Source organism: Brachyhypopomus gauderio, chromosome 21, assembly GCF_052324685.1.
Source record: "Brachyhypopomus gauderio isolate BG-103 chromosome 21, BGAUD_0.2, whole genome shotgun sequence".
NCBI lineage: Eukaryota > Metazoa > Chordata > Actinopteri > Gymnotiformes > Hypopomidae > Brachyhypopomus > Brachyhypopomus gauderio.
In genome coordinates this window covers 7791563-7809241 of record NC_135231.1, presented here as the reverse complement: position 1 = coordinate 7809241, position 17679 = coordinate 7791563, and the positions used below count along the sequence as shown (strand labels likewise).

Here is a 17679-nt window from a genome sequence, read left to right as displayed (position 1 = left end):
AGGCTGTGAGACTAAACCACAACTTCTGTCTGCTGAAAATGCTCTAGCGACATCACGTCGAACTGTTCACGGGCCCCTCCTAGTGACCCCTCTGTAAAATGAGCACGAGCAGTATTTCCGTATCTTTTCATATCATATTTTGGTTTCCAGACCAGGAACATATTTTAAAACGCACACTTGTTTTAATAACACATTCATGATTGTTGCTTTTGTCTTTGCCAGTGATTTTTCTACATGACCTAAAGTTATCAGCGTTAGGAGACCGTTCCCTGAAGGCACACGCAATGGCAGAAATCGGCGAAAGAAGGTTCAGACATCGGAGCACCAATAGGTGATTGTGGCTGTTCTTCCTTATTGTTTAAAATCTTTGACCCTGCACTTTAGACATTGAGGGGACGGTGTGGACAAACACTGACCAGCGGCTCACGTTTGTCCCAGCCAGTGGCGGTTCTAGGGGTGGGGCCACAGGGGCATTGGCCCCAGCTGAAATCTGATTGGCCCCCTGAAGTGCCCCTGTCCTGTCACTCATCTGTCCTTTGCCCGAGAGCGATGATCATCAGATTATAGGTGGATGCAATTCCACACCCAAACACTAGTGGCGCCAAATCGGAATGTCCAGAGTGAATAAAGCTTACAGAAGATTTGCACGATCCGGCGGAGAAACTTTTTCTATCGACAACCGATCTACATCATCCAATTGCACACCCGGAGAGCCAACCGCAGTTTTAGACCTGTAGTTCTAGACGTGCCGTAGTTTTAGATGTATGTAACGTAATATCCAGATAGTGTTTTAGTATGTCGCGGGAGCAGATGGAAGAATGATATTTATAAGCAACAATAATATATGATAGATATATGATAATGTCTGAAGGTAATTTTTGGGTTATCGTAATGTTTATGTCATGAAGGATGAATCTGGCTAGCGTTAGTGTGTCTTAGTTCGTTAGTTCTGGCTACCTTTATGATTACTTTGTAGCTACTTCGACTTTGAGAGAAATGCTAGTCCTGCGAACGTAAACTTTTGCCGGGGAGGGGGGGGGGAGGTGGTGGCGAACGTAAAATGGACAAAAATTAGTATTATATTGCGATCGATCGGTCGCCAGTGTTTGCGCCAGAGCGAACTGGTAACTCATTGAATCATAGATATGGATCAGAGGTAAATAAACTAGATTTTTTTTCGGCGTGAGAAATCGGATGTGTGGCGTGTGAGCGAAAAAGCCCAAGTATCACATAATATTTGCTAGTTGCATGCCAATGAAGGTATACGAGTAAAATAAATCACTCCTAACATTCTGGAAACGTATGCTTACTCACTGAAAGCATCCTGACATTATGCAATTTTTGCTGATTTTTAATACAAAATAGCCTATGCCAGTAATCCAGTAGTTTAATTAAAAATAAAATATCTTCAGGAGACAAGCTGTGTGTGTAAATGACAAAATTAATCCAAACTCCCTAAAAGAACAGGGAAAATGAGGCGTACTACTTTTATTTAAATACAAAATGTGGTGTACATTATCGTTTAAAACTTGTCAAATGTTAGAGATTTGGCTAAAACAATTGAGAATCAATGGGCATATTTAACAAATAAACTCTTTATACAATGGATTATTACAATATACAAGCCCCTGAGCCTACGGCATGCATTGGAACTGCTGGTCTAGAACTGCAGTTGGCTGTCGTTAGCTACATTCCGAGCCGCTAGGTGGCGCATGTCTAAAACTACAGCACGTCTAAAACTGCAGGTCTAGAACTGCAGTTGGCTCTCCGGCTGTGCAATTGGATGCATCTCCTACCGATGGCACTTTTGAGGAGTTGGTTGGTAAGTCATAAATCCCTGTTTATTCACAGCTGTCACGTAGCTTTAGTCTGATTAACATTAAATTAAGATGCAAAGCTAACAATAGTTAACAGTAGTGTTAACTGAGGCCCTACTACTAATAAATGTAATGCGAATTCGTGCTCTTCTTTGTAACTTGTGTGTTAACATTAAATATAATGTTTGGCAATGATAGAGAATATAAAAATAAAGGGTCCGTGTCAGGCAGGAATTGAGCAGTTTTTGGCCAAAAGATTGAGCCAGCCATATGCTGAAACAGCAGAGAAAGAGAGAGAGAGAGAGAGAGAGAGAGAGAGAGAGAGAGAGAGAGAGAGCAGCAGAAGACTGTAGAGCAGAGGCTGGTCAGGAGCAGGGCAACAACAGTTAATGCTGTAATGTGTGATAACTTGTAACTTGTGAAATGGCACATAAGTTCACTGAATTCGTACACCTCATAGTGATGATATACCATAACTTTATTCTAATGGCTTACATTTGTATTGGTTCGTATATGACCACATCTACCACAACTCACTATATTTTAAGCTTTCAAGTCTTTCCTTCAGTTTTAAATAAATAATAATGTGGTCTTGTAGACAACATGGTTTCTGCTGAATAGTTTGTGACATATATTTGTGTTTTAGCCACAAACTGGGACAGGACTCTCTCTGATAAGGGCAAGCAGAGTGAAGTTGATGACTTAACCCCCCCCATTCTACTGAGCCACCAGAGTCACCGATCAGTGCAGATCCTACAGGATCTGATGGTAAGAGGCTCTCTTGGAAAGTAATAACTGATTGCGTGTGTATTGTGACACTAGGCTTATGTTAAATAATTTGTCATTTGCTGCTTTCAGACGTCTTCCAGTGTGGTGCACAGAATCCTGTGCAGACGTCAAATGATTGTTCTGCTCCAGTAGGACCTGATGGTATGCTTTTCATTCTGTAAATGGTCTTTAAATTTCAGTGAAATATGCACTCATTCACTTACTGTTGCTGAATGCCATGAAAGTTAAAAGTTGAGGGATATTAACAATTGACTGTGTGCGATTGTGTGCAAGGACGTTGGACAAATACTTGGTCCCTCTATGAATATTGTGGCCCCTTGATGGCCCCTTACTCAGAAAAATCCTAGATTCGCCACTGGTCCCAGCATCTGTCCCCTCAATTACTACACCATAGTATCACACACTACAATACATGCATATACACCAACACCTACACACAACACAGCACTGGGGGTGGAGGGGTGGGAAGGCCTTCCTTCACCCGTTTCCTGCTCCCTGCGAGGAGCTAGCGAGGGACTGGGCTGGTGGCGTCCTGGAACTACTACCGATCCTTGCTGGTCCAGCCATTTGCCCCCGCCGCGGAAGGTGTGTTTGTTTGGATGAATGTGTGTCTTTGTCCTTGTCTCTTTTTGTGTAGGTGGGTGAATGTGTATGTGTTGGGGGGGGGGGGTATATTTGGGTGTGTGTGTATATATTGAGGTGAATGTGTAAGTACATTTGTGGGTGTATACATGTCCGTAAGAGTGTATATGGGTGTGGGTGAATGTGTGTGGGATTGTATGTTTGTGTGGATGTACATGTGTATGTAGGTGTATATATGTGTGAGGGTCTGTATACGAGGGTGAGTGTGGGTGTGTATGTGTGTGTGTGTATGTATGTGTATAAAGATGGGTGTAGGTGTATACATGGTAAGGGTGTATATAAGGGGGTGTGTATATGTATTTAGGGGTGTATACATGGGGGTGAATGTATATATGAGGTTGAGTGTATGTATGAGGACAGCTGGTTCTGGGTCGGGGTCTAGTCGTGCCCGGTCCTCTCCCGGCTGCTCCCCTGTGGTTACTTCTCCCCTCCAGTGGGGCGCCTTGGGGTTTCGGGGCCGGCCTGGTGCTCCGGCGTGGCCGTTGGCCCGCTCCCCTGGGCGGTTGTGGTCCGGGGCGGTTCAGGGGCTCATCGGCGGGAGGGGGACCCTGCCGGGTGGTGGGTGGCTCTCGGGGGCGTGTGGCGCTGGGGCCTTGCCACTGGCCCGTGGTGGGGGAGGGCATCCTGGGGGAGGCTCTGTTTCGTCTGGTTCCCCTGGACCTGCACTCCTTGGCTGGGGGGGCACTGTCCGGGGTCTCCCTCTCCCGCCCGCTGGGGCGGGCATGCGGGGGTCACTGGGATGTGCGGCCCTGGGACTCCACTGCTCCTGAGGGGGCCGTGGGTGGGTGGGATTCCCACTAAAGCACCACCAACTCTGCCCTTTATCAACGAAAGTGCCCTTTTGAAACTTCGTTTTTTTTTTTTTTTTTTGTTATTATTATCATTTTACTGAGGTCGGTTTGAAATGATCTTTTGGAAACCTGAGCGATTAAAAACAATGCCCTGAAATGCGCCACCACCTCGCACACACCTCTCTCTTCCTTTAACACCAGATGCGCTGCAGCAGCAGTTCAGTTCAGCGAGTGGAAGGAAGCGTCTTCAGCACAGCACACACGGTCACAGATAGACTTCTTCTCCCGTGCCCCACCAGCCAGGTCACATACACATCAAGTACAATCGTACCGTTTGCCCTCTAAGCCCAACGTGAAATCATTTTCTTGTGTTGTAAAATGTCTCATACAGCACTAAACTACTAAGCATTTTTAGCCGACTGGTCACCTTATAAACTAGCCGCACTAGCCCAAATCAATGATAGATAACGTGCGGACGACCACATACAAATATTTAAGGTAGAGTTTGCAAATCTATGTGTTAAGCTGAACGTCTTCTGTTGTATAGGTTTTGTTAGGCAACATAAATTACATTCATTTGTGAAAGAAGAAACGGGAAGTTCCCCATTACCTGTGAAAAATGCCCATCTGCATTCACGTAATGACAACACTCAGTAGCCTATAACTCCTTCTCCTACTTTACGGTCTTTTACTGTCTTAATTGTAGGTCTATATTGATTTACTAATTGCAAAATATATGCAACAAGGCCTGCAGACAGTGGAGGGTAAACAGAAGTCACCTGAAGGACATGACTGTATATTGGATATTAATTATATCAGTTGGATGCGTGACTTTTTCTCCATTGAAAACTCACGTTTAGAGAATGTGACAAATAAAAGTCAAATTTCATTCAACATGTGCTTGTAATTTTTTTTATAATGGCGTGTTCCACGTGCGCTAAAAAGTGCCCTTCACCCCCCCCCCCCAGCACTTGCCCCCCAAAATGTCTGTGCACGCCACTGCACTGTATTATACAGAATTGTTATCATTTGATCTGTACATAAAAACAAAATTGTCCTCCATAGATGGGGGGGGGGGGGGGGGGGGGCACAATAAAAAAATAAAATAAATAAAATAAGTAGATAAATAAATAAAGTTTTTGACCCGCACAAACAAACACTTGCATTGAGCATGCCTCATACCTGAATATACAACCAGTGGAGGTCTTAGACCATCTGATCGGGGGGGGGGGGGGGGTGGGGGGGTGGGGGGGGGGGGTGTTCATGCACATGCATGAATACATACACCACCAGCAACGATGACACTAATGCACAGCGAGTAGCTTAAGTTAGTTTTCATAATCTTGCCAGTCAGAGGCAGTATAGGGATTGCAATGTGCTTGTGTGAAATTGTAAGTCAGTAGTGTCCAACTTTGGTCACAGCAATCACAACCCATCCCGCCCCGGGGTTTGTCACCAATTTTGTCCTAATTTACTCCCCCATGCACAATGAGTCACGTGACATTTATAAACCATGCTTATTTCCCACAAGGCCACACTGCACACAAGTAAATGTCACCATGATGCAACTGAAGCTTCACCACAGAAATCAGAACACATCATCAGTTTATTTTAGGTACATGATCTTTTATATTTTGGTTTCAACAACTTTGTCTGATATGACTTGTGCTATGTTGCATTGAAATGCACTTAGGACACTCAAACGATAACTTTACAGTCAAAACAATTAAAACCTAATTTGTCATCTCCACATTTGATGATAAAAGAAAACAAATGTTATGAAGGTCCTGTCAGATGTATAGTGTTGCTTTGTGTTTTTATTGTAATGCATTCCAGACAGACAACCTGGATGAACTGGGGATTATGAGTGGTTGCCCCTGTGTTGTTGACCGTAGCAGATTAAGACTCTGGCTTTGTTCCGCAGATTACCAGATACCTCTGTGACAGAGGATCTAGACACACTGCTGAAAACAGAAGCCAGAGGATCCAGACTGTTGCCTGGCAGCTTGTTTCCGTTTGCTTCCATGTGAGTTACAGGAAGGCTGTGTCCTAAATTCCTGTTTGTGGTGTGCTCCCTCCCTCCCTCCCTCGGGGGACCTCCACACCTCACCTCTGTCAAATTATAGCAGTGTCTTCAGTGTCGTACACATGAACATCTAAAATATGTGTATAACTGACCAGCAGCACTTTCCCTAAAGTCTAGATTTACACCCGAAATATTTTTCAAACATACATGAACTACGACAGCTAGGGTGTTTGTTTGTAAAGGATGTTTCATCCTGTGTGGGATGAGCAAGTTTGTTATACAAGCTAAATACACATTTCCTTTATTTACAGTTTTGCCGATGACCATGTGAGGATTTCCTGAATCACTGCTGTATGTTGTGCCAGTCTTTTGTGCTTGTGGTTGAATGATTTGTGTATTGTTGGATGGGTAGGGTGTGTGTGTGTGTGTGTATTTGAGATGTGGGGAATGAAATAGAACTAATTTGTAGTCCGTGCATTTAAATAAATTTCGTAGTTTAACAATAAAATGTAAATCAGACCTGAGTTGCTTTTTTATATACCATTATCATAATTTGCTTATCGCTGTTTATTGTTGTGTCATGCATGTGCGTGTGTTTGGTTTCCCTAAGAGTTTGTATTTAGCCTAAGAGATTGTCAGTGTTTAACAGAACAGTTCAGTTACTAGAATGTTCCATCTGATGACGTCAGGGTCATTCCACCCTAACTTGAAGGAGGTCCGATAGGCCAGCTCTCTTCCGTAGTGCCTGAGAAGAAAAAACAGAATCAGTTGTTCCATCTATTTCTTCCATCAATGCACAGCAACACAAGCCTCATCAGGATAAGAATCCAGGTTTTAGTCCAGTCCAGGTTTTTATAATTACTGAGGTGAGATGAAGCTCACCTGCAGACTGTTGACGACCTCGTCAAACATGCTCCTCGCTTCTTCAGTCTCCGAGTCCTGGAAGTAATCTACCATACTTATCTGGACCACCATGCTCTTCAGCTTTACACACATGCCTGGAGAGAGGGAGTGATGTCCGGTTAACAGAGATGTGGCGTGTGTGTGTGTGTGTGTGTGTGTGTGTGCGTGGGTGGGTGGTGCTCACTTTTAAAGTGCAGGAGGGCGTTAGCTGTGACGGGGGTGGAGGTGAACACAAGCGTGTGGAGGTGGCGTAGTCCGTCTCTGCACAGCTCTGCTGCCCCCTCCTGGCTCATCTCGCTCATGTGGTCCAGTTCCAGCACACACAGACCCGCACAGTTCCTTACTGGAGAGGGAGGAGCCGTGTCAGGGGGAGGGGCGGATGGAGAGACAGAGATGTGTATAGAGGAGGTGGGGAGATGAAAGAGAAAAAGGAAAAGGAAGGATGTTGAAGGATGATAACAGAAAAGTAGAGAAGCGGTTTCTCGAAACGCATCAGAATTGTCAGACACACAGCCACGCCCATCACTCCCTCACCCAATGAAGCGAGTCCTTGGATTCTGCACCCGGCCCCGCCCACGCCCACCTGTCTCAGGTTAGGCCAGCACCGACCAATCGTCTGCAGGCAGCGGTTACTGAAGCGATTGGGCTGCAGGCTGATTAAGGAAGAGAGACACAGTGCAGGCTGTAAGATGAACTCCTCTTACATTAGCTGAGCGCACGATAGTGGTGTTGCACGAGATGTTTGTCATGGTTCCAGCAGTGCTGGATGCAGGCTGAGGATGATGATGATGACGATGATGATGATGAAGACTCACCATGGCTGCAGGGGTGCTATGAACAAGCTAGTGATGTCGCTGCATCCTGTGCCTAACGCCCACAGCACCTCCTGCCCAACGGGGTCCGATGAGCTCCTGAAATCTCACGACCACCATATGCAAGTTTCACTGGTCACATTGTTTCACGTGGTGTCTGCTCTTCTGTGTATGCATGGTAAAAGATACTGGATGTGTATGTACCTGTAGTAGGGAACCATCATGTGTGCTGTTGTGACTTTTTGTGCAGGTTTTACACTCACCTGTATGTAAGAGTACGCAGTGCTCTGGAGTGACAGCTGACCAACCACAGAGACCTGTCGGTCAAAATGTTGGGGCAATTGGAGATAGTCAAAGACATAAGACTCCGCCCTGCTGATTTTAGCACCGCCTCCAATCCCACTTCCAGACAGCCCCTGCACACAGGGGAATGCAACAAACTTCTTCACGCCTGTGAATGTGCGCGTGTGTGTGTGTGTGCCTTTGCATGTATGTTTGCATGCTTCTGTTTGTGTTTGTATTTGCATGTGTTTGCATTGATCCGTGTGTGTTCACCTGGTGCTCCTCAGATATTCTTCTTTACTCTCTTTCCTGTGACGCACTCGAGCTTTGAGGTTTTGAAGGACAAGAAACTGTGTCTGACTACACCAGTTAGATAGAGACACCATAAACTACACACACACACACACACACACACACACACACACACACACACACACACACACACACACAGACATAAACATAAACATCATTTGAGCATTAGGACACCACTAACTGCCAAAATGCAAATGTGTGTGTGGGTGTGTGTGTGTGTGCACATGCCTGGTAACTGATACAGAACTTTCATACCCTGGATGAGATGCGAGTGTTGTCCAGGGTTACTGTGGTCCATACTGCAGGGTGGTGGGCAACACTCCACCAGTCCGTACACACCTGTACACACACATACACACACAACACTCTACCAGTCCGTACACACCTGTACACACACATACACACACAACACTCCACCAGTCCGTACACACCTGTACACACACATACACACACAACACTCCACCAGTCCGTACACACCTGTACACACACATACACACACAACACTCCACCAGTCCGTACACACCTGTACACACACATACACACACAACACTCCACCAGTCCGTACACACCTGTACACACTCACACACACAACACTCCACCAGTCCGTACACACCTGTACACAAACACACAACACTCCACCAGTCTGTACACACCTGTACACAAACACACAACACTCCACCTACAAACCTACATACTTGTAGCACTCACACACACATACACACAACACTCCACCAGTCCGCACACACCTGTAGCACTCACACACACATCAAAAGTTAATTATCCCAAGCCAAACTCTATAAATCACACAAAAAAAGATTAGATGACAAGCAAACACACACACACACTCACCTGTGCAGCAGTGAGGAGGGAACGTGTGTCCAGGTAAGTGAAGACACAGAAAAGCCACGCCCTCATCCTCATTCGCTCAGAACACATCATCGGTTCGCCGGGACTGTTGTCATGGTGACGAGTCAGGCTGCGGAAGCTGTGCTCTGTGCGGGACCAGCACCACATCAACACTCATCTCCTGAAGCTGGACCACATTCAGCAACGTGTCCATCGATGCTGCTGGGCACTATACTGTGTGTGTGTGGGTGCATCTGCGTGAAAGTGTGTGTCTACATCGCCGTGTGTTACCCGGCTTGCTGTACTCCTGGGACTCCGTGGTGTAGACAGACCAGCTGTCCGACTCGTCCTCGGGCCCCGGCTGTGTGGGGGGGGTCCAGCAGGGAGACGGAAGGGCCCCCTCCCTCTCTGGCCCCCCGGGGCCTCCACACAGCATATGGCAATAACGCGTCTCCGGGGGGGTCCTCGCACGTCTCCACTCCCCCTCACACCCCCATGACCCCAGGGACAGCGTCCTCGTCCTCCTGCCGGTACCGCCCCTGCATGGAGGACACACCAGGGGGGACACAAGTCTAGTTCTGCATGCTCAAGTGTCTGCCAAGCCCAGCCAGACTCCAGACTCCACCATCATTCTTGTGGTGCCTCTGCAGAGACGTCCACACCCACACGTCCTCCTCGTGTTCCTTACATCCCAGAATCTACGCAGGAAGCCTTACATTTTGAACGAACGAACAAATATACTGTTCAGAAATCATCTTTTGTACACTGGGGAAGTAATAAACTGCTCGGTGTTTATTATTCTTGTGTTTTAATAAACTCTGTGTTTCTCATAAAGGCCCCTGAGTGTACAGGTCAGGTCAGGGGAAGTAACAAATGACAAGATGACTCAGTTTGACCTGGTCTGTATTCTTCATGTTTATAAATTATACTATTTTGTGTTTGTTGTTCATATAACCGATGTACCATCTACAAATTCTTTTCTGACCAGTAATCACTGGCTACACCAGCTCCATCAAAATAATGTTTCGTTTCCATTCACAGATAGTGATCTGCACAAATCTTGAAATACACGTGAACAACAATTAGCTATTGAAGGAGTAATCATCAAGGTAATACTGCAGTAGGGTGGCCCAATAATCGACCGCTAAATAACGGACTGCTACAGCCCTGCACACGAGTGGATCACAAAAGTGGTTTTGTGATCAGGAGCAACTGAAAAGTACCAGCATGTTTAGTGTGTTATAATGATTCCTGTACTGAGACGCCAGACCTACCTGGTCATGTGACTGTCCCAGGCATCACGGGGAGTGTAGCAGCACCTGGAGACGCCCGACATGCTGGAACTCCTCTGTCAGGGACGGGACGGGCCCAGAACTTAGTCAGGATGTTCTAGAGCTTCATGTTCCACAGTTACGAGAGCCACTCATGAGCTACACGCAGATCTAGGGCCTACCTGGTGCATGACCCCGGGGCCGCAGTAGACTGGCCCCCGGGGAGAGGCGGAGCCAGCGGGCGTGTGGGCGTGGAGGTCCTGCAGACGCCTCTCCGCACGCTCCGCCCTCTCCAACAGATCCTCGATGAAGCCCTGGAGGCGGAGCTTAGCGCCTGCTTCCCTGAATGCGGTCTGTCTCACAAACCTGTCCAGCTCACAGACCTCTCTGACACACACACACACACACACACACACACACACACACACCGGTCTGTCTCACAAACCTGTCCAGCTCACAGACCTCTCCGATACACACACACACACGTGCGCACACGCACACATACAAGCTATTTGTGCCCATTCTATTTTGGTACGTGTATCCAAACATTACACTGCCTCAGGAAATTCTCTACACTGACACTGCAAAAAAGAACAACCTTAAACAACCTATCTATCCTCAAACAACCCTATCTACACAATCACTGCAATTACACACACATACGTGAACACAATCACATCACAAATCTATTCATCCGAGTTGTGTTTCTCCCACTTTCTTTTTGGAAGGTCATATAAGAGCATATTCGTGAGAACATGCCCCCCCCCCCCCCCACGAGGCATGAGCCCTTAATGCGCCCCTCTCACAAGACCATTACCCATGTTGCACTGGGATCCTGTTCCACACAGTACAATAAGGTCAGCCTCAATATTGACCAATACGACACATCTAATCCAAAGCTGTTTTACAAAATCTTGCTGTCATGTTGCCATTTCAACAGGGCCAATATGACTTTTTAACGGCTTCTCATATACAAATAAAGATGAGAAACACGATTTCCCTCTCACACACACCCACTCACTCTCTCTCTCTCTCTCACTCTCACTCTCACTCTCTCTCTCTCTCTCTCACACACACACACACACACACACAAATACACACACAGACACACACACACACACGCTCCACTCTTACTGATGCTTGAGGTCAAGCTGCTCCTCCCTCTCCATCAGCTCCTGCCTCAGGCTGGCCAGCATCTCCACGGAGGCGTCCACCTGCCGGGCCAGCTGGGCCGCCCTCTCCTCCGCCTGCCGCCTCTCTCCCTCCATCCTCTCTCCCTCCAACCTCGCCTCGCTCACCTCCACGCTCCTCCACTTCACCTCCTCCTGCAGCACTGCCAGCCGGGCCACCAGCCTCTCCTGGACCTCCAGGGCCAGCCGCTGCAGCCGGGCCTCAACCGCCAGCCTGCCCAGCCACGGGGCTCCGAGCTGGGCCAGGCCTCGGCCCGAGGCCTCCTCCCCGCCCCCGCGCCCGGAGCTCACCGCCACAGTTACCATCGGAGAGAAAGAGGGAGAGAAAGGAGGAGAAGGAGGAGGAGGAGAACACCCCTGGACCAGGAGCTGGCCGAGTGGACCGGCGCAGGAGGATGGCAGACTCAGTGCCTCCAGAAGCTCCAACGATGAGGGGTGGGTCCTCTCTGTGCTCCCCAGGGAGGAGCGCTGATGCTGGGAAGGAACAGCCTTCAAGGGAGCCTCTGATCTCCGTCTGGGGGGGAGACAGATCTTCTGACAGGCGTGGCTGCAAGTCTGAAGATCTCCACAGTCAGGACAGTACACTGACACTTCAGTGGCGGTTGACATTGTGAGAGTACTACAGAAACACAAACAAGTTCAGGACATTAGAATATCGTGTGATATATTTATTCTATGGTAATAGTATATATTACATTATATGAGTTTGTTTTCACAGCCAGTGATGGCGGCAATGCGAGGAAATGGGGCAGTGTGGAGTAATAATTAGGTCACGCTATGCGCTGTTCAGCGCCGTGTGGGTGTGGTGGTACCTCCCGCCCTACACACACACACACACACACACACATACACACACACACACACACACACACACACACACACACACACGCGCACACACACACACACACACACACACACACATCGCCTGTTTGAAGCTGAACGGTCTTAAGTAACACACTTTCCCTCGTTTCCCTCTCGCGCTCTCCATCTACGAGTCAATTATATATCGAATGCATTATGCAATCAGACACGCGCTCTCTAAGTCACGTATTAATAAATCATGCACCGGATAGCCCTTCCTTTCACATGCGATTTGCACAGCTCTGTATAGGACATTTTTTTTACCTTCGTTTTGACTATTAACTAACTTATTCAGCTTAATCGTCACTGTGTCATCCTGTGATATCTGTGTGGGTGCGCACGCGTCTGTGCGTCTGTCCGTGTGAAAATGTGAAGTGAACTGCGAGAATTTAGACAGCGGCGTGTGTTAAGTGCACGCGCTCTCCCGGACAGCGCGTCACGCACGCTAGAATGGCATGCAGACAAAGCCCGTGCCATCTCATATGGCCTGGTGGCACAAGACCTTGATCAAACCTCTCCAGGTCCTTGAGATATCATTACAATAAGTAAATCATCAGATAAATATCATCTACAATAAGTAAAACCGCTCCGTTTCCGTCTGCAGTGAACAATGTCTTTTCCATTTGTGTATAATACACAGACTGCAGCGTTAAGTGCGTTCTACACATCATACAGTAATTACATATACATCGTGCAGTGTGTTACAGCACAACGCATTTACGTTACTCTAAATACTCACAAACGGAGGAAATATTGGGAGGAACTGACCGGTCAGATTGCCTGTGTAGTTCACCTATTCGAAAGCGGTTTGTCCTGTATGTCCTGTATGGACAACGAGACCCAGCCCAATCGAACTCACCCTCTTCAGAAAAAACCACTAAACTATTTCTCGTGAGCTAATCGGACTCCCGCTTAATCACGGATCTGTGTAAAACTGGACACATACTTAGTGTTCTTGCATAGTCCAGCAGCGAAAGCAGAGTCCTCAGACACGTCAAGTGACGGCGATGGCTCCGGAACCACTGATACGTCCCTCCGTTGCTCCGCGCGCGTCTCAACCTAGTTCGAGTCTCGGAACCGTTCGTGACGTCACTGCGTGGCCAAACGTGCGCGCGGTCGGTTCGTTACACGGTGGAAATAAACGGCAGTTTAAAATGGAAAAGCCGCAGGATCACGTCGCACGCTGGAAAACACGCGCCTGGATGGAGCTACCTGTGATTGTAAGGTTCTGTCCTAAATTCGCGAGGTGTGAATGTGGGTCCTTCCAGAAATATAACATTGATTCAACAGATATGTTCATATCGATTAATTAAAAGTGGACGAGATTACAAAACGAATGTATAATTTTAGTTATGGTCTAAGATACCTGTACAGAGCAGCCGCATGTTAAGTTGCCACATTTTGTCAGTTGTGATTTTCACCCCAATCGAAATTTGTCCTCTGCATTTACCCATCTGTGGAGTCAGAATACACACACACACACACACACACACACACACACACACACACACACACAAACTAAACAACTAAAACTGACAAGGAAGGCCTACTAGTTACGCTTGTGTATTTTATTCGTACTGATATTAGTAGAATAATAACGACCCTGACTTAATAGACAAGAGACTTAACACGCTGAAAAACGTGATTACTGCAGGAGCGACTAATTAACCCACTCACTCACTTGTATCCAAGCCTAATAATGCATATGATGTCGCGCTTGACGTTGTCGTGTTATATCGTGTTAGACTGATATAACACGCAGGTTCACGCAGCTGGTCGAGGAGGCTTTTTAAAGGCGGTGACAGTGAGTCAGAATGTTTATCAGTAAATAACATTACCATGTCGGAACTAACATTCAATCTGAGCCAATCAGCGGATCGAACAGCAAGTCCAATTTGAACCCACGTTATTTTAAAACGCACACGCATATGTTTGTGGTAAATTTCATGGAAATTACTTTAAAATTCTAATTGTTTGCATTGTGGTTAATGTAATTGTTTAATACAACTTGAATGATTTGGCCAGGCCATAGGTTCAGAGATACATATCAACCTCGCAGCTGCGTAACACTGTCGTATTGGAACAGTAGTTTCCTGTTGAATGCTGTCGGTAATCATTCGAATTTATCACTGAATTGTTTCCTGATGTTCGCTGGTCAAGATCAGATCCGATTCTTCCTGCCTGTATTTGCGCTTGTGTGCTTGTAAAAAGTAAAAGTCAGTTGTGTTTGAATTTTTGCGCATGTGTGTTCAAAAAATCCATTCAAATGTAATCAATAAATACTTCATTTTATTTCAAACATTCAATATTTCCTTCAAATATCCATAAGGCTTTAAACAGCGTGGCATTGCACAATAACGTGTTCGTTTGTTTTAAAAGGCAAATAGACGATAATATTTAAACAACGACGGCTATCCACAGATAAACAGCCGTAAATATATGCACAACTAAGTGTGCTACTGCGACTCAACTACTATGTTGATGTTTTCATCTGCATTTGGTTCGCATGAACCAGTCAAGCATATTCCATTGTCAAAAGTTGAATATAGGAATTTTGATAAAACCTATAAGAAGATATATGTATCTTATTTTCATCTGAAAATTAACAGTAGAAAAATACAGTCAAAAATATACAAATATAGTTTTCTTCAGTGTGGATAATACACTGCAATGTATCAAAATAAAACAGTGAGACCATAGAAAGTTTGATAAACAGATATAAATCACAAGTGCATGCCAACATGGTCTAGTAGTGTCAATCATGTCGAACTGAATAAAACATGCAGGTCATTTAAATTACGGCAAAAAACGAAATTCTAGCGCCCAGCTAATGTTTAGAGTCACTCTTTCTGCGTTAGAGCAAAGACCTCGTCAGAGCAACGACAGTGCAGAATCTGTCCATCGGAAGTGCTGAAAATCATGCCGCGTTCTCTATCCGTTCTTCTTCTTCCGCATCCCATCCTCATAACTGATCGACACATTTCTCACCATTTCAAACACCTTCGGCCTCCCTCTTGCTTGAACCTCTTACCAGCTCAGGCACGCGAGCTGTACTTGACGTCAACAATCAGCTTTCTTATAGCGAGTGAACATAACAGGTCAGGAACTACGGCGCGCGCGCGCTCATGCAAGTCCTGGCAAGGAGAAAGCGCACGCGGCTAGGAGCTCCGTCTTCTGCTGCATCCTCTCGCGCTGCTTGAGATGCACGCGGCCGTGCCTCTTCCTCTCGTCGCTTCTCGCGAAACGGCGTCCACACACGTCACACGAGAACGGCTTCTCCCCGGTGTGCGTGCGCATGTGCGTGGTCAGGTGGTCGCTGCGGCTGAAGCAGCGCATGCACACGCGGCACTGGAACGGCTTGTGGCCGGTGTGGATGCGCACGTGGCGGTTCAGTTCGTCGGAGCGGGAGAAACGGCGATCGCAGTTCTCCACGGGGCAGCAGAACGGCTTCTCCCGAGCGGCGCCTTTCCTGGTCGTGGACTTGCTCGTCTGGGTTCGGCCTTTGGTCGTTAAAGTGTTGGAGAAAAGCAGCGAGTCCAGCGCGTCGGCCAGCGCGGTGGAGGAGCCCAGGTCGAGCACTTGGGGGAAGGATCTATAGACGGTGTTCCCGTGCAGGGCGGAGGGTGCGGCGGCTGTAATCTGGGCGATGAAGTTAGGTGATGCGTTCAGTGGGCTCGGCACGTTTTGCGCGCATTCATCTAAATAGAGTGGCTCCTGTTTTATCCAAGTGTCCAAAGTGGCCGTGGAGTCCGTCTCGGGGCAAAGTGGAGAGAGCAGGTCGATGATGTCGTCCAGGTCCGCGTCCTGGTTGTCTGACATATTAAACTCGTCAAACAGGTCGCTGCCGTGGCAGCTACTGTCCCACTCTTGCTTAACAGTCACGGGGAACTGTTGCTGCAGACTCACGACGTCCATAAAGTCATCGGTGGAGTCGTTGCAAAACGGCTCCGGTGAGCCGAGAGAAGGCGTGGAGCTCCCGGTGGAGCCCACTGATTCTTGGCGGAAGAGCGCGCTACCGCGGGAGTTCTCGCTCGGTACGACGGGGAAAAAGTCCTCGTGGCGGATCGCGAAGTCTGGATTTATGGAGCTGCCGACGATTTCCGTGATCATGTTGAGGAGAGTGTCCGCGCTGCATGGCGCAGCCTCGGTGTGGAAACGGCCGACATATCCCACTGGAGACGGAGGCAGCCCGTCGCTGGAGCATTCGCCGTGGTCCAGCAGAAAATCAGAATCAGGCTCAACTTTAGGTTTCAGCAGCCCACAACCTGGGAGGGAGGGAGCTGGAGGAAGAGAGAGAGAGAGAGAGAGAGAGAGAGGTGTCATTACATAAGCTTGCGCCGACTGATGCATATATGACTCACTGCCTTCGGTCTAACATGATCAGCACATCAATTCAATTATTGCAGTATAGGTTAATAACCAGATATGCCTACATATTTTATAAAACAGGTCCTATATCGCATTTTTGACCGGATTACGTTTAATTTTCGTTATGATTTAAAATAATTTCTTAAATGTAACGTACAAATTTGGCTGAAATGTCACAACGCACTTACCGGTATGGTGCTCGGTCTGAGCAGGTCGCTGGGTCTCGAGGGACTCCTGTGTGGCGTTCTCTGTCACTGCGCAGAGGAAATCCAGCGCGCTGAAGTCCACGGTATTGAACATGTTTTCTTCTTACTGGTGCCGTTACAAGGAGAAGCTTGTGTTTTCAATGCCGTGCAAAAATTGTATTGCAATCCACGAGTCAATAAAGAATATCACTTCCCCCAGAGTGTAAAATAGTGAACCTCCGGTTTATGTTACGGGATTCCCGTTCCTGTAAAGTGCAGATCGTTTAGCTCTTCGGTTTCTGTTCCCGTCGCTGTGTTTACCGGAATCCCTCATCCCCCTTTTATACGGTTTGGCTCCACCGGGGCTCCGCCTTCCCTGTCATCTACGTCGACAGGAGGATTCCCTGCCGTGTATTGACTTCGGTCAACTCCTGCCCATAAATGGGCAGAGGATGTGACGGGGTTCCCCTCCGAAAATGGGCACGGGACTGTGACGTAGAGGCGATTTTCCTGAAGACCAATGCGGAAAAATGCTCAGACTGAACTCTTTGTGAATGGAGGGCGGCCATAACGTTGGCATCGGA

The 17679-nt window shown here is 47.3% G+C and overlaps 2 protein-coding genes and 1 long non-coding RNA gene across 5 annotated transcripts; 1 reads left to right on the top strand and 2 right to left on the bottom strand.

The window, feature by feature from the left end:
• Positions 1-445: 445 nt before the first annotated feature.
• LOC143485077 (uncharacterized) lies at positions 446-6510 on the top strand. Of its 2 annotated transcripts, none has more exons than XR_013122784.1 (5): positions 446-567; positions 2464-2585; positions 2676-2747; positions 5964-6065; positions 6377-6510. It is a non-coding gene; the product is annotated as an uncharacterized LOC143485077 (long non-coding RNA). The 2 variants fall into 2 exon arrangements; XR_013122783.1 differs by lacking the exon at positions 446-567 and adding an exon at positions 1733-1822.
• Positions 6391-13616, bottom strand: LOC143485075 (F-box only protein 41). 2 transcript variants are annotated; one of them, XM_076984254.1, is made up of 14 exons: positions 13489-13616; positions 11626-12300; positions 10674-10878; positions 10495-10568; positions 9512-9759; positions 9224-9366; positions 8630-8713; positions 8336-8451; positions 8044-8196; positions 7784-7879; positions 7503-7621; positions 7153-7311; positions 6948-7063; positions 6391-6810 (listed from the first exon to the last, which is right to left on the bottom strand). In XM_076984254.1, exons 2-14 carry the CDS (start codon positions 12288-12290, stop codon positions 6757-6759), a joined length of 2232 nt encoding a protein of 743 aa, XP_076840369.1. In that variant the 5' UTR covers positions 12291-12300; positions 13489-13616; the 3' UTR covers positions 6391-6756. The 2 variants fall into 2 exon arrangements, with proteins under 2 accessions (XP_076840369.1, XP_076840370.1); XM_076984255.1 differs by having other exon boundaries at positions 13311-13545.
• Positions 13617-14809: 1193 nt separating this feature from the next.
• egr4 (early growth response 4) lies at positions 14810-17410 on the bottom strand. The gene is made up of 2 exons (XM_076984257.1): positions 17099-17410; positions 14810-16822 (listed from the first exon to the last, which is right to left on the bottom strand). The coding sequence occupies exons 1-2, from the start codon at positions 17208-17210 to the stop codon at positions 15666-15668; spliced, it is 1269 nt and encodes a 422-aa protein (XP_076840372.1). The 5' UTR covers positions 17211-17410; the 3' UTR covers positions 14810-15665.
• Between the last annotated feature and the right edge of the window lie 269 nt (positions 17411-17679).

Excerpts from the sequence above, each read along its gene's own strand:
- LOC143485075 (XM_076984254.1), bottom strand. The coding sequence starts at position 12,290 with ATGTCAACCGCCACTGAAGTGTCAGTGTACTGTCCTGACTGTGGAGAT. Across the intron at positions 10,569-10,673 it reads GCCCCGGGGTCATGCACCAG|AGGAGTTCCAGCATGTCGGG; the intron begins GTAGGCCCTAGA and ends CGTCCCTGACAG. Across the intron at positions 7,622-7,783 it reads ATAGCACCCCTGCAGCCATG|CCTGCAGCCCAATCGCTTCA; the intron begins GTGAGTCTTCAT and ends TTCCTTAATCAG.
- egr4 (XM_076984257.1), bottom strand. The coding sequence starts at position 17,210 with ATGTTCAATACCGTGGACTTCAGCGCGCTGGATTTCCTCTGCGCAGTG. Across the intron at positions 16,823-17,098 it reads TCAGACCGAGCACCATACCG|CTCCCTCCCTCCCAGGTTGT; the intron begins GTAAGTGCGTTG and ends CTCTTCCTCCAG.